This window comes from Haliotis asinina, chromosome 3, assembly GCF_037392515.1.
Source record: "Haliotis asinina isolate JCU_RB_2024 chromosome 3, JCU_Hal_asi_v2, whole genome shotgun sequence".
Classification (NCBI taxonomy): domain Eukaryota; kingdom Metazoa; phylum Mollusca; class Gastropoda; order Lepetellida; family Haliotidae; genus Haliotis; species Haliotis asinina.
This window is the reverse complement of record NC_090282.1, coordinates 69,586,038-69,602,942: the sequence shown is the minus strand read 5'-3', so window position 1 is coordinate 69,602,942 and position 16,905 is coordinate 69,586,038. Positions and strand designations below refer to the sequence as shown.

Here is a 16,905-nt window from a genome sequence, read left to right as displayed (position 1 = left end):
TAAATGATCACAATAATGAATGTTGTAAAGCTGTTTACGGTGAACGTGTAGGTACTACTTGTAGGTGGGGTTGGGTCTGAGCGTACGACTTAAGATGTAAGAGCAGTGCGAGTGAGTTTAGTTTTACGCCGCACTCAGCAATATGAGTATACTTTAGAATATGTGATTTACGAACGAAGGATGCAAGACCGGTCGGTTCGTGTGTATGACTCTTCATTTTTAACAACTCACTGTACATTCAAGATCACCCTCCAAAGTCAGCCATATTAGTTTACTATTGGATTATTCATTCATGAGAGACTGTCATCAAAATCAACCACCAATATTTGTGTGTGTCATTGGTTTGTTAGGCATAGGAAGAGGCCGAACCCGGGACCCGGGAGCGCTGGTTGGTTTCCTTATCCGGAACTTGGAAGTGTCGAACTGTCTTCTTAATCTCTGGTTAGTTGGTTGGTTGTTGCACTCAGCAGTCTTCAAGGCATATGACAATTACAGTGTAGAGATTCGTGTGATGAACATGATCATAAGCATGAGAATCTATCTACGGGAGAGAACAAGAAGAGATTAGTTACATGATTATATTGAATACAGCGGAAGGCCTCTAAACCGGCATTCGTTGGTACCGGTATAGAGGACGTACCGGTTTTGAGAACTTTTCCCTTTTCAACCTGAGAATGATCTTCCGTGTGTCGTAAAATAGGAGGTTTCTGAATAGCTTTGAATAGCTTTGTCTTTCAAGATAAGAAAAGCGTATGTGTTTACTGCGGGCAGCCAAAAGCAATCATGCGTTAGTGTATTAATTTTGTCAGTTTTACTGCTGTCAGTCATACGTTACGCTTTTGTTTGTCTGACAGTTTGATACTTACGTGCAAGGAATTGCATCAAATTCTTGCATCAGCTTATGTTTCTGTTCAAGTATCAATTCCAATCAAGCCCGCTTGACTGATTTAGGCATCTTGACACAGTGAGCGACTGACGAATTGTGACACGACACTCACCAACACTTACCACACCCACTTAGGCTTAACCCTTACCGTACTCTTTATCAGGCAACATAAATCAGCTTAATGCCGATGTCTTTGCGTAAAATGTTTAGTAGTTGATGAATCAGATAATTATTATTTAATGCCGATGGTAATCCATTGTGGTGTTAATGCACCTTCAAGCATCCAATCATCAGGAGAGCCAAGATCTCGGTTGCCTTTTTAGATAGCGTTAATTACTGTACAAACTGTTACCTGGGCGGTCTTTCGTGTGCCGAAATACCGAAATGACTGATGTCGGAATAGACGGCGTGTAAACGACCATAAAATAACTAGCTCCTGTCGGGACCAAATTCTAGTGTCGATATTGAGGGCATGCCGGATTGGAGGGTTCAAGCTTTAGATGGTTTCCTCTATAGATCGTGTATCGTTTGAGAAAGGCATGGATCTTATATTTGGGTCACTCAATCATAGACATGGTAATTACTTGACGCAGGCATGTCAATGGCTTTGTACAAAACAAAGTAACTAGACAGCCTTCTACTTATATATATTCTGATATACATCACAGTCAGCGATACAAGTCGTTAGTCGGCATAGCGTAGAACTGAACTCTGAACTCGCTTAACAAATATCCATCCCCTTTTCTCTTGACAAATGGGCCACAACACAAACGAAACCAAATTGACAGTGGTAGATATTCGAAAGTAAGAACCGGTTTGTGCGTATTGTAAAATATTTTCATCAAAAGCAATCTGGCCGCAAATTGAAATCAAAGCTTAATGAAAAGAATGGATACAGGTCTGTTTAACATGTATGCATTGTGTACTAAGGGAGTGACGATCCACGTGTCTCAACATACGATGCGCAGCTCGATACGGAATTTTCGACATTGCAGCCATCACCATGACGGTGAGTTGTGTGATGTTCACACTAGAGTTCACGGAAAACTTGTAAACAACTAATCCAAGTCATTTCTGTTATTGGTAGAGAAAATTCGAGAAAGGACAACTACCCATCAGCCAAGTACTCATCACTCACACACAGCAAGTCACGTTTGATGTTTTGTGTCAAAAATACAAGAAACAAATGTGTTTCGACTCAAGATAGTAATCGATATAACGAGTAATAAAGCCCGAATTGATATACAGTCACAAGAATCGTTATCGTATCGTGCAAAACGGTGCAGCGGTGCATCGTGGATCCATATTGTTTACATTTGTCAAGAAATGTTAATGTAGTTTAGGATGGCTTCAATGTTAAGTACCAGTGACGATCCCGATTAGAACTGATTTTCAGCATGTCATGCGTCTAATGGGATCTGGTGGTCAGGCTTGCTGACTTGATTAACAAATGTTATCGTATCACAGATGCGTAAATCTGTTGATCACTGGATTGACTGGTCCAGACTTGGTTATTTACAGCCCGCTATCATATAACTGGACTGTTCCTGAGTTCAGCGTTAAACAAGAAGCAAATATACTTGAAGCAATATACTCATACACACGTTTGTCAATTCGCCTTGGACATTAACCTCTTGTACTCAATAGACATCAGTCTGCATGTCTTTCTAGATTCAACTTAGGGTTCGTTCAACCGAGTGTAGGTCAAGTGAGTGTGTAGGTCAAACACCAACTCCTTTGTCACCATGTTCATGCTTTAACATTATTACTTTATTATTCAATTGTATTCTTGCAGCACAAAATATTCACCCAGTGGGTCAGTGTAAACTCCAACTGCAAACTCTTCTCCATGAGGAGTATACCATCCAAGGATAAGTTGATTAAAGTGTTCGTCCTACCGGTACCCCTACAGTACTGTGGGTACATCGGTAACTTTTGAAAAGAGTTAATCGTGTCAGAGTCATCGACATAAGACGCAGGATTGCTGAATCGGCTGAAAAAACAGTCCTGACTGTCGAGGGTGGATTACACGGTGAGTTCTGGCCACTCATCTGTCACCTATGTCTTCCAATGCACAGCGATATGGCTGAAATATTGCCGATATGACGACAAATTTTAACTCACTCACTCCAGTGCGCAGATTTAATTGCAGGTGCAATCACTTTTCACTTGCCCCCACATATTGTTAGCTTGTTCCTTATTTACTGTCTATGATTCCAGTTTCTTGTGGCTATTGGTTTCTCTGCGCCATCGGCATTCTTGTGAGTTCCACCTCTGTGGTAAAGCTATCCTCCCACAGTAAGTGAGTGAGTGAGTGAATTAATATTTAACGTCACCTCGGCAACACTGAAAAGGACTATGTGTATATTATAAAAACATCTGGAATATCACAATGTAAAGTATAAACTAGTGTGGAAAGTTAAAACTAATATCACTATTTGGTCAATACAATATATGAACAGGCTACAGATCGCAAACAACAAAAGGTAGACCAGACTAGGGAGCTACAAAATAAGCTGACTGATGCCTGTGAAACCTAACGTTAGTGAGTGAGTTTTAGCAAATTTCCAGCAAGTGTCACAACTTCACAAGTCAAGACGGCATAAAACGCGTTTCACTCACAAACAAAAATAGTTAACACCCCGCTGTTTTCCCTCAGTGAACGTTTCAAACACCTTTATAATGACCAAAACAACCTTAATTGATCAACTGAAGTTAGACCGAAGACAACGCTATGTCAAGTGCATTTTTTGATCTGTTTCAACAAAGCTCTGATCTGAATCCGGGTACAATAGGTATTCAGTCAGCTGGTCTGGTAGCATCCAGGAAGCGTTGAACAACTCAATGTATTGTCTATGGTATCAGTCTCAGACCGTATCGAAGTACACGACGCCTGCATGTACCTTGAACAGTGTTGATGACATTAAGTCGGTAAATTTAGCCTTTCCTTGTCATTAACGGCGATGTATTCAGCAATTAAGTTAATTCGAATACATTGGTGCATAAGCATTCCAATAGTTTACTTTTGTACTCTTTGTGAGGTTCAAATCTTATTCCGCGGTTAATCCAGCCTCATGTAACTGCACAGTAACCTTAAAGTGAAGCCTGTGTCTTGCAAGGGAGTTAACTGCATGTTGTTGCATTTTACCTTTCGTTTGTTAGTTTCATTGCCACGAAGTAGCATTTTACGCAAAGGATTTTTATTCTGCCATCTGTCACCTAACATATTTCAGATGACAAAAGTCACCGTTTGTATAACTTTTCAAATGTGCCAATAATTGCATGAGATGAAGATGTTTTGTAAATATTGTCGGCGTTACTGAGAAGTTGAAAATCAAGAATTCACTTTCTTTCTGTCATTTCAAACAGGAAGTCAAGTCGGTTTTCCACACACATTCCGGCGCAGCAATGAATAGGCATAACATCACTGCTACACGCTAATCTGCATATCACGTGACTGGACTTTTCTCTTGTTTGTCAACAAATTCGCACATTCATTAATATGCTGAGACTAGCATAAGGTAAGCGATTCGACGTTTTCATAATGTTTTACACTGTTGCGTAAATATGTTTCTACTACTGCGTCAGTATGATGTGACAATATATTTCAAACCGGCTGCATCGTTTGCTATCCATTAGGCCTCGATGACAGTACGTGGAACCGTACAAACCATATAAACAAAGGGTCGCTCCGCAAATCGAAATAATGTTACAAGTTTTGGGAAATTTCTCAGTGAAACTGAACCATTTTAACAAGGATGTTTAATTAGATGTGCAGGCTCACAAAAAATAAAACTGTTATGAAAAGTGTGCATTATATTAAATGAACTGTGTAAGATGTGAAATATCGTCTCATCTTTCTGGCCTGTGGCAGAGACACTCTGCTGGCTCGCCGCATGGAACTCTGGGTAGGAGAGTGTTTTCCACAGGCACATTGTGATTGAGACATATGGTATTTATTCCACGAATGCCTTGTTGTCTGCGGACGTCGGAAATGGTTCCAATCGGGACCGGGGTTTGTTTGTACGTTTCAGGCAGGTGAAGATCCCTGAAGTAACAACGTATAGATTTTAACATAAAACATATCTGCAATGATGTTGCCAGTTTCAGATTATGGTTCTTTAGTGTTGTCTTGAAATATATGTCACTGAACCGATCAGGACATGAACTAGATACATTACCCAGACTTATTTGCACAGCTTTTATAAGATAAAGGGATTTATTTATCACGGGCTTCAACAGATGTGGTGAATTATTCTCAACATAAGACGCAGAACATACTCAGTGACTGCCATATTATCACTAACGAGTCAAAGCAAATGACGTATCCGTTACAATCGTTGTGGTATATAAGTATAGTGACCAGCAAAACAAGAGCAACTCTGTCTTTTATCAAGACAGTCAATAGAGGTCGTCAACAGGAACTCTTTCGTTTCTGAGACTTTTAGAAAATTGCGTTTCTTTTGCTGTTCAGAATATTGACCTGTTAGTGTCTCGATTAAAGCAGTTGTTCGATTTCCACCTTTGAATGGGAATTTGTTGTTTGTTGTTTTGTGCGGTTGTGTTTGGTTTGTTTTTGTTTAGTGTTGTTTTTTATTACACAATATGACGCCGCGGTGTAAACACTCGGACTGGGACCTAACAATGGAACAATTGATATGATGTTCACCAAGACATCTATCAACCTCACCACCGGATTGTATTGGTGGACTCGAATAGTGGTCACAGCAAGCTTGGATTGTCGGCAGAATTGCTCTTCACCGACCCATGCTTGTAAGAGGAGACTAACGGTATCGTAGGTTAGGTGACTTGGTTTCAGTGCTCATACTTTTGATCACTGGATTGTTTGGTCCACATTGGATTATTTAAAGACCGCTGCGGTATCACAGAGTTTTTTTTATCGTTAAACAACAAACAAACTTTCGCATTCAGATCTTGATTAGAACTAAGATTTATAGGGCTAGGCACTCACCATATATAAGAGGATTAAGGCAGCCATTTATTTCATAGATATACTTCAGAGACAACCACACAACTTCCCGACTGTCATTAGGGAGGCTGATAGTTCTGAAAAATAAGACAAGGGCATCATACAATGTATGAAACTGTCTCCATCATACCAAGAATATTCAATGTTCCTTTTCAGAGCGTCACACGTTCCTTACCATTACAAATTACTAACACAGCTACCATTGGTGTTTTTACTACCAGAGGCAATGCATTCAATAAAACCAAAACACTGCAATTGTGTACATGTATATCTTTACACCTGCATTGAATGGGGTCTCTGAGATCCTCTTGGGTTCGAGGAATATCTTCGGTTGTATTTCTATAAAAACCTATATTTATGCCTAGATATGATAACTTTATTTTCATAGCATAATGTAAGTCTATTTAATGATGTAAGGTCGCCTTCCTGGTTCCGAAATGGACTGGCGTTCGATTGTGTTAAAATATTTTTTCGTGATAACTACTAAACAAATGTCAAGTTGACAACAACAAAAAACAACTGATAGGTCTTGGGAGAGTACTGGGTAATATAATTTTATTCATATTTACAGATTTGGGGGTAATACACGTATGGACAATTTGTTCAAAGGGTATTGTATGATAATGTTGCATAAATTTGAGACTATGAACGAAAAATACCAGCATGCCACATTGGCCTTGATGATATGAACCTCATCAGATTGTGACCTAAGCTAAACGGCTGGAGATATAATGTCAGATGATCAAGAACATACGTGAATATGTAACATATGTTAATATATTTTACGTGCACCTCTTTAGCCACTGACCCGACAGGCGTGAGGTTTGTTTACTTGCTCTCTTGGCAAATATGCCATGGTGGAGACTGAGCTCTGGCAGAATCGCGGAATAAACCAGGAGTTGCGATCGCAGTCTCTACTAGTGGACATCCTGTGCAATTCTTCATGCTGGCATCATCTGCAGTTCCACGTGTTTGTAAACCACGGTTCAATAATGAATGCAAACAAGCCAGAAAGGGTTCAATAACGAATGCAAACAAGCCAGAAAGGGTACGAAGAAAGCCGTAAAATTATCATTCGATTATCATTCTACCGTTCATGATTCTAATCAAGTTAAAATCTTAAACGCCAAGGTTCGACGCGCAAGGAAACAGAATAAGCGTCATTCTTGGAGAAATTATGTTTCCAAAATAAATTCACGCAATCCGTTTTCAAAGGTAAGGTTTGGAACATGGTGCAAGAAATAACAGGCCAAAGTTCAGAATCTACCATTTCCAGTTTAAAGGACGGTTATAACTTATTAACTGTAAGAGGTGATATCGCCAATAAACCTGGTGACACTCTCACCAAGCATCCATCCTGACTTTCAAAAACAAAAGCTAGTTTACAACTTCTAAATCCGTTACTCTAAGTAAAAAATACCATACAATCAAGCAAACTAAATCAAGCAGTACATTTTCGCCATATAATACTTTCTATGACATACAACGAAATCAAGGCCCTTCACTTTCTTCAAGAAAGATGCATACATTAGTGCTGCCATTTTATCGCGTAAACTGGAAAATGCTCTACGACATATGCTTAGAATTGCCTGTTGCAGTAATGTACAGTCATAGAGCCTTGGATTGAACGGTATAGAATGTTGGGCCTAATTTTGCAGCAAGGGAGAATATATCGTTGTTGTCGAGCACGGCGCATCTAAGATTTTGTCTAATCTTAATATACGGGGGACAATTCAGTAGGTAGTGCGGAACTGTTTCAGGCCTCTATCACTGCACTGATCACTTCTTTATCAACAATACTTCAGTAGGCAAGAAGGCCACAGTGACCATGACGAAGGCTAACTGAAACAACTTCATCACGCTAATTACGCTGGCGAATTTTGTAACTTTGTGTTACTAAAGGACAGAGTCTGTACCCGCCAAAAAGACCTATCACCCGACAAGATTTGTCATTGAATGGATTGATTGGTACCCTGGAAAGATGAGATGGTACCTTTACAGTATCACATGTGATATATTTAGTTTTCAAATTTGTGTCCAGTTTCAAAATTTTATGAATAATATCATTTCTGAACCATTTACTGAGCAGCCTTTATGGCTGACAATGAATCAGTAAAAATTATTGTTTCGCGATTGTATTTATCCCCATTTTCAGTGCCTGTAGAATTGCTATGACGTCTACTGCAAAAGCCGATATGTAACATAATCAGGGATCCAGCAGTACGGATCATGGCCGAATCCTTGGAGGCGTCATTAGAACTGAGTAAAAATGCATATTGCTCCCCAAAAAATCTTCTTTCTGAACGATGGAACTGAGTTTACAGCATAGTTCTGCCATAAGAAGAATCCATTCGTTGGCTGGTTGTATGGTCTTACATCAACGTGGTCCGATAAAAGGCCAATACATTGACTTCATTTATCAAACAATCATACTGAATTTCATCGCCGAAAGGACTCGTTTAGTTAACATAAAAGTAACGGCAACGCTATTAATATTAATTTGGATAGATGTATACGAGTATCTAATATTCTCTGCTTAGTGTTACGGATTCAAAACCTTTCGCAATCACTTCCAAATGTGTGTTAAAATGCCTTAAAACCAAAGGTAGGTAGTTAAGGTTCTAGGGCGACCCCGGGCCTTAAAAGGCCAATATGCGCCCAACACTCAACAACCTATTATATTTTTGTTCAGTTAAATAACGTCGTGCATATTTTTAACGATAAAGTCTAATACAGTTCGTTGTATGCAACCATACATTAAATTGTCGTGAATATTGGTCATTGTATTTTTGGTTTTGTTAAGCATAGTTTCTTTGAGAACTGTTTTTGGGCAGTGTAATTTACAGCTTTCGCACAGAGGAGAAAGGTCTTTTTCTAAAATACTTCTATTTGCCTTTAATCCACAGTATGCTAGCCTGGGGCGAGTTAAAACAACTTTATCTATGCGAAAACGCCGAGGAATTCGAAAATGTTTGTTTACTACAGGTCAAGTAGAGTAAATGTGTCATTCTGCAGTTGTCCCATTTATTTTGCCAAGAGGCATTTATTGACGATGAATTGAGAAACCAGTAATCTCTTGGATTTTTCTTAAATGACTGAATATCTGGCTCTGGTCTGTTGAAAGCCACCTTAGAAAGTGTGTCAACTACGTCGTAAAACACTCGCTTCAATGCATGTACCTATCCCCCTTTCATCATTCGCACTGACGTTTACAGGTACATAATTGTGGTGACTTACCCGAATCTGTCAATTAGAAGAGAAATACTCATCGGCGCCCAGCACAAGATGAAGGCTACATCTAAACAAATAAAACTAAACATTAACTCACAGGTTATAAATCCGCCACTATTTCAAATTTAGACGGAAACTGGATCCTTATAAGTAAACATGTAGAACTATTTGTGTTTAGATTAGATAATGTATTGTGGGGCGTAATTAAAACTATTAAATATATGACATTATAATATACAGTCATATAGTGTAACGTTACTACTATTAACTATATAAATATATCTTAAAGAGGCACATGTTGTAAGAGTGAGTGAGTGAGTTTAGTTTTACGCCGCACTCAGCAATATTCCTGCTATATGGCGGCGGTCTGTAAATAATCGAGTCTGGACCAGACAATCCAGTGATCAACAACATGAGCATCGATCTGCGCAATTGGGAACCGATGACATATGTCAACCAAGTCAGCGAGTCTGACCACCCGATCCCGTTAGTCGCCTCTTACGACAAGCACAGTCACCTTTTATGGCAAGCATGGGTTGCTGAAGGCCTATTCTACCTCGGGACCTTCACGGGTCTGTTGTAAGACTGTATCTGTAAACTATATAAAAATACCATATAGAGGCAAATTTTGTAGAACTGTAACAATATACATATATCATATAGAGGCATATACTGTAATATTATAAATGTTAACTGTATAAATAGATTATATAGAGGCATTCTTAAAGCTATAGACTATATACATGTACCATACGGAGGCATATACTGTAAGATAATATATATTAACAGTTTATAAATATATCATATAGAGACATATAGTGTAAGACTACATATCATATAGAGACACATACTATAACTATAAACTATATAAATATATCATGGAGGCGTCCATACTGCCATGCTCACTAATGGTCATACCGTCATCCTGGCATCTTTGTTAGTATAACGTTGCACAGTCTCAGAACATACAACCCGTGAAGGTCCCGGGGTAGAATAGGCCTTCAGCAACCCATGCTTGCCATTAAAGGCGACTACGCTCGTCGTAAGAGGCGACTATCGTAAAACTAAACTCACTCACTCACTCAGGACATACACACTCCCATCAAGTCGCAGTCATATAGACCGTTTCACAGCGGTTTGTGCAGTCCCTGTACGGTTCCAGTCTAATGCAAATATTCATACCCACTTACATACATCCTTTTGTGGTCGTTTACAGAATATTCAAACACTCGAATCCTCTCCTTAAGCTCCTGTTACTTCTATATTCATTAGCAGGTACTTACAGTCACTAACAATCTGGAAGTGCCATATGGTAACAATCACATATAATGTGGGATCGCGTTGATCTTTAAGCTTACATGTCTTTTAAATTGACTCACTGAAAGGAGATGTAAGGTAGCCTAGTGGTTACTGCATTCCCTCATCACAACGAAGACCCGGGTTCGATTCCCCACATGGGTACCATGTGTGAAGCTCATATTGGTTTTCTCTGCTGTGATATTGCTGGAATAATGCTAAAAGCGGCGTAAAGCATACTCACTCAGTCACTCACTGACTTACTAAATGCTGACACCATCGCTAAGTCCCAGCCAAATGTATCAAGGTCGCTACCCTCTGGAGCTCTCTTCTTTGCTTCTTCGAAATCTGGAGTAGCTTTAAACAGATTGCACCAATTATATATACATAAACATTAGTGAGTGAGTTAAAATTCATCGTTACATCGGCAATATTTCAACCATATCGTGACGAGAACAATTAATTTTAAATACAGTACTTAATGTCAAACTGTATAAACCTATCAACGAAGGGCAGTAAAATAAGTGTATATCACAAGTTCGAATTTATGCTAGTAATTAGGTAACTACAGACGGTAGATTAGCTTACTAGCGACCATGGGGACTTACAGTACACCCAGCTATATTTATACCAACCCTTCAGTCCTTAGCAATTAAGACACAGTCATACTAAAAAGACACATATTCTACGATTATGTGGAACGAACAGTAGACAGTTTCAATTTACTTGGACTGTTTTGTGACTTACGTATCGCCTCGAGAGGACAATAATTACATCAACATTAAATCTGATTTGCCTCTCAAGTATACGTGAAATATGTGATGTAAACAGTAGTTTCGTTTCACACAGCATTTCGTGATCCGTAGACTCGATGTCTCAGCACTTTTCAGTGGCCCATTTGTTGGAAGGGGTTAAACATTAATATTAATATATTGCAGCAGGGCTCCAGGTAAGTTTTCAAGCAGTTGGGTATTTACTCCCATGTCTGTTTATGTATGAGTAATTGCATTTTTTTAGGAGTAACTAGTATTTTGTATACTCCCACTAATTAAAAGAATTGAGTACTTTTACACAGAGTTTTGTTATCCTCATTGGTTACTTAACACTTCTTAATTTATAAACATAAAGGCATCTCAAAAGACTAAAAGTTTTTAGTAATAGTTATATTGCCAAACATTTGGCAGTTATTTCTAAATACTCTACATAGAAGTGTCTATTAGAGTAATAAGGACAGTGGCTACGGCTATAATATCTTATGTATATCTATATATGTATCGCCTACCATTGGCAAATGCTCTTGTGGATTTTGGGCGCCTCAACGAATCATACACAAGACAGCTAGTTAACTGAGTAAAGTACCCAAGGTATCATAGACCTATTGGGTTTTAAGTGATTCGTATGCGTTTTCATGTGTTTATGTGTCTCATTCTATATTTTCGTGATTATGAATATTCATAGGCCATCGGTCCAATTATCATTCAGTCATTCAGATCCACATATTTCATATTTGATCTCGGCAACTACATGCTTTTCACAGGTTATGTCATTATGTCATAGGATAGACTGGTCTTGCATCGATCAATTACATTACATAATTTAGTTGGAAAAGAGCGATTATTGTTTTTGAAAGGTTTTATGTACTTACTTCTCTTTCCAGTCCAAGAAATGATGGCAATTGTTCCTGCCAGTATGATGAAAAGAAGAGGAAACCAAAAGACAGAAACGTTAAACGTGACGACGTAAAGTGTTTCAGACACCTTGTCCTTGAAGGCGTCGAACCTGGCGCACTGGATGAGTTCCGGGTAGTATGGATGAACATGGGTACTGTATATAACAGCCTACAAGATACAAGCGTGTCGTTAATTCCAAATATGCATGTAAAAGATCACTTTGTTACTAAAAGGGGAACCGTAAAGATCCGGGTTAGAACTATTTATATTCTGTACCTCATGCAGGTCCGGTTGTCAGACTCGTCGACTTGGTTGGCGTATATTGATGCTTATGCTGTTGATTTCTGGTTCAAACGATTACTTAGAGAATGTTCCTGAGTTCGGCGTAAAGCTATCAACTTTTACCTTACCTGACTCTTTTATGAATGCGCGAGTTTAGTTGTTCAGAAAACAGACAGAATCATTTTACTACAAATAGAAACGAATACCAGTTCAGTCGCAAATGGTTAATGCTGTTATTAAACACATCGATCTTGTCCTGAGAATCGTTTTATTGTCGCTATTGTCTTTGATACCTTGTGTTTTGCTTAGCACACCAAACAGGAACCATCAGTACATATGTTACAGAAATCAAGTAAAGTTTTCCCAGGCTTATGTCAGTGATTAGGTCTAATTGTTGAAAATTTCAGTAATTAGACATAATCACTGAGTGAAACAGCATTAGACATAATCACAGAAAATTTCAACGATTACACATAATCACTGTTAATACAAGTTTCCGGTTACATATATACATACGGCCTTTCAAAACGAATTCGATTGCTTGGTATGGATCTACATTTGTATGTATAGTTTGCAAATATATCTAATTCCAGGTTGTATGTATTACACCATGTGAATATATTCCAAACCGGGATTTATTTTCTTTATCTCTTTTGGGGAGTTTGTTTTTGTTTCTTTCTTTCTTTGTTTATAACACTTTTAAAATATTTAGACTGAAAAGGTCAATGTTTTTCTGGAGATGGACAATGAAACCGTTTACCTGCGGGATACAGGTACACACGGCAGCAACAATGGAGAACACAATCAACAGGATCCTGGCCACCTTCGACGACCTATAACAGCATATGGTGACGGCGTTGTCGACGTTAAACGATGCCAGGAAGTAGTGCGCCATGATTTGCCCCAACGCCATCAGGAACATGCATATCTTGCAGCCCACATTCCCAGCAGTCCATATGTACGTCGCCCACCATCCAACATCGATGCCAAGATGGAGACAAAAGCCAAGAAAGTCGGCAATGCAAAGACAGAGGATGAAGAATTGTACTCTGCTGTTGGGCCGCCATGTTTTCAGTAACGACACGAGCACTGCAATGTTGGCACAGACACCAATGCACAACAACACGCTGTTTGTTATCAGTTGTTTATATTTATCCTCGGGAATGCTGAATTCATTGAGAGATGCCTCCGACGTGTTCATTTTGAGGACGCAGTGACAGAATTGTGTTTTGGCACTCACATTTGTACAGGCTGCCTATCATATGCCAAGCAGTTGGCATCGCTGCTTGTTCTCATGAAAATCATGCCTGCAAGCTTGTTAATTACGATAATTGTGACAATTACAGTGGTGACATTCACACAGTTGTAAAAGGATAATTTGGCGTAAATGTCATGTCAATTTCCCCTATTTTCCACCATTATTTTGGTGTGTGTATAGGCGTATGGAAATGACAATGTGGTGTGTTTATGTAGTGTTTTGGTCTTGCATGGCAGACATATGTGCGATACATTAGGCATATATTCATACTATTAGGGGTATGCCTTATTTGGTGATAAGACTTAGTGACGTATGTTGTGAAGAAGGAGTAGAAGAAAGTGTAGAGCTTGCAGTCCCTAGATAGGATAACTTGTGATGATCCGGGTTAGAACTTCAACAACCTGTGCCTGTTGTAAAAGGTGACTAGCAGGATCGCGTGGTCACGCTTGCTGACCTGGTTATACATGTTACCGTTTCCTAATTTACGTAAGTCACTGGCTTGTCTGGTCCACCCTCGATTATTACCATGTGCCTGGAATATTGCTAGCGTTAAACAACAAACAAACCAGCTAGACAAGACAAGTACCTATTGATGCGCGAATCCGATTAACATCGGTTAGACGTATACTGTTGTCCTGGTAATGACCCATGTTTTGTAACCATTTCATTCGTCGTTTTGAAATCACCAGATTTGTGAACGTCTACGAACTGTGTCACCTTCTGTGTCCAGATACACCTGAGAACAACCAAAACCCTTATGACCCCAACGCACCATTACGCTTAAAGATTTTGATTCCTCATAAAATTCTGAAAGCATCTAGATAAAGTTGTCGACTGTGTTACTTATTACTTTTTCGAACACATGGAATCCCCACTAAATGGAAGTGATTCGTGAACCATTCCTCATAACATAGCAGTCGTAGTTTGCTGTCATGAGAAACATCTTATGCTCATCAAAGAGGCCTTTTCGCCTGCCTTAAGTCATCGGAAATAATCTGGTTAATATTACGCAACAGATACTGCGTCGTATTTCTAATCTCATTTCCACACAAGATGTAGGTCTGTATGGTGTTATGAATCTGACAGGAGGAAAAGAGACTGGGATGAGAAGAGCTTCATGGCCTTCGTCATCTTACCCGCTTCCAAACGTTGTGCAGAATGGAGTGTGATCACTGACTTGGTTCATTAGTTGTTGGTTCCTATCCAAAATTAACTTTCGGTATATCGTATCGATGCAAATCGCACCTTCACAGAGGTTACGAACAGAGGCAGATGTAGTTACAGAGAATACAATCTGGAAGACACTGGACCTCTTTAGGATACACTTGAAGGCCGGGCGGGACAACTTAGGAATGGCCAGCGAGTCCTAACTTGACATACAGAAGGGAGCAAGCTACAAAGACATATTTTATATCATTGGAAAGATCTCGAGGAGATAAACACGAAAAGTTCATTTGCCAGTGTGTTCACGTGTTAATAAGCTCACAAATTGGCTCTGAAAATGCATTTCTGCAGAAATTTCTGGCAGAAATTTTTTTTTTCCGCAGAAATTTCTGGCAGAAATTTTTTTTCCCGCAGAAATTTCTGGCAGAAATTTTTTTCCCGCAGAAATTTCTGGCAGAAATTTTTTATTTCACTACCAGAATTATCTTAATTTAACAAAATTAGAGAGTATAAGTAATGATACTGCTGCATGAGTGGTAGTTTCATGTTTATTCCAAGTAATAAGCACTTAGCGTGATCAACGGATCTGATATTTTTGTTTGATACCAGAATTATCTTAGTTGAATAAGATTAAACACAATCGTTAAATAATTTAATATAGACTTTCTTTAAATGGTGTCGTTTTCCCTGTTTAAAGCCTATTAGTACCAGTACCAGTATTGGGTTGCATTTTCTAATCTCAATAAGCCTACATTGTTTTTGCATGCGACATGGGTTGAAGGCGAATAGAGACGAAACCGGACATATACTACATACATACAATATAATAACAATGTAAGACGTGTGAGCCATAATTTGAATTCATCAACATGCCCGAAAAGACCAGCGTACCAGATGAGATGATAAACAATACCTATGTGACAATGCATCAGTGTTCAAAGTGTCAATACCCGCGAAAATGTAATTGCCTCTTTGAAACAATGATTTTTGCCGAAGTGGCCACCGAGTTTTCACACCTGTTAATCCCATTCAAGAATGACTAATGTGGTACAATATCCCTTTTATATTTGTTATTCCTACCTTTTTTTAACCAAGACCCTAGTGAGTGAATTATCGTCCCATCATGACAGAAGCTAGTGAGATAACTTGATTGGCGTGTTTTCACAACAAAGGCCAGTGGTTGAAATGTTAAATTGTATAAATGTGTCTGTGATGATGGCAGTTTATATCACTGTTCTAGTGTACCGTCGGCATATTATCAGTTACATGTTTTTAAACAGGAATAGTAAGAACTATGTTGGTCACTCGTGGATTCGTGCAAAATACAGCGTTAAACAGTTTGAAAATATTCCAATCATTATGATTCATCCATCCACTTCTAAGCACACACAATAGAAGAAGTTGTTATCCATAAATATTATATATTGAAATGTTGGGTTTTGTACATACAGACCTTGAAACTGACAATCTGAGTATGCACTCAGTTCCGTCCGACCCAGTCATCCGGGAAAATGGAGGTAGTTTGTTTGCAACCCACAGACGTAATAACATGTCATGTGTACAGGAATCGCACCTGCCTGTCTGTCTAATTACATAATGTGACAGAGACAGACCCCAGGTGCACGAGCCATAAAGCAGTGTACTTTGTTTACGGTGTATAGCCTGATAGGTGTTAAGTTGGTAAATGATTGAAGCTAAGTACTGCATATTGTCATTAGCAGACAAGCAGAGTGACAGGTGACAATAAACAGACGTTGCGCTTTGTCTATGACATAGACTGCTTGTCACAATCAATGTATTCTTTGTTTCCATATACATGATTTAAAACATTTCAGTTTTCAAACTGAACTATGAAAAAAAAATTTCTGCCAGAAATTTCTGCGGAAAAAAAAATTTTCTGCCAGAAATTTCTGCAGAAATGCATTTTCAGAGCCAATTTGTGAGCTTATTAACACGTGAACACACTGGCAAATGAACTTTTCGTGTTCATCTCCTCGAGATCTTTCCAATGATATAAAATATGTCTTTGTAGCTTGCTCCCTTCTGTATGTCAAGTTAGGACTCGCTGGCCATTCCTAAGTTGTCCCGCCCGGCCTTCTTGGAAAACAATATTTAGAGAAGACATAGC

General features: G+C 38.9%; 1 protein-coding gene across 1 annotated transcript; it reads right to left on the bottom strand.

Annotated features, from left to right (window-relative positions):
* Positions 1 to 2,634: 2,634 nt before the first annotated feature.
* Positions 2,635 to 13,657, bottom strand: LOC137278381 (adipokinetic hormone/corazonin-related peptide receptor variant I-like). The gene is made up of 6 exons (XM_067810676.1): positions 13,116 to 13,657; positions 12,049 to 12,241; positions 10,668 to 10,760; positions 9,114 to 9,174; positions 5,859 to 5,953; positions 2,635 to 4,934 (listed from the first exon to the last, which is right to left on the bottom strand). Exons 1-6 carry the CDS (start codon positions 13,554 to 13,556, stop codon positions 4,843 to 4,845), a joined length of 975 nt encoding a protein of 324 aa, XP_067666777.1. The 5' UTR covers positions 13,557 to 13,657; the 3' UTR covers positions 2,635 to 4,842.
* Between the last annotated feature and the right edge of the window lie 3,248 nt (positions 13,658 to 16,905).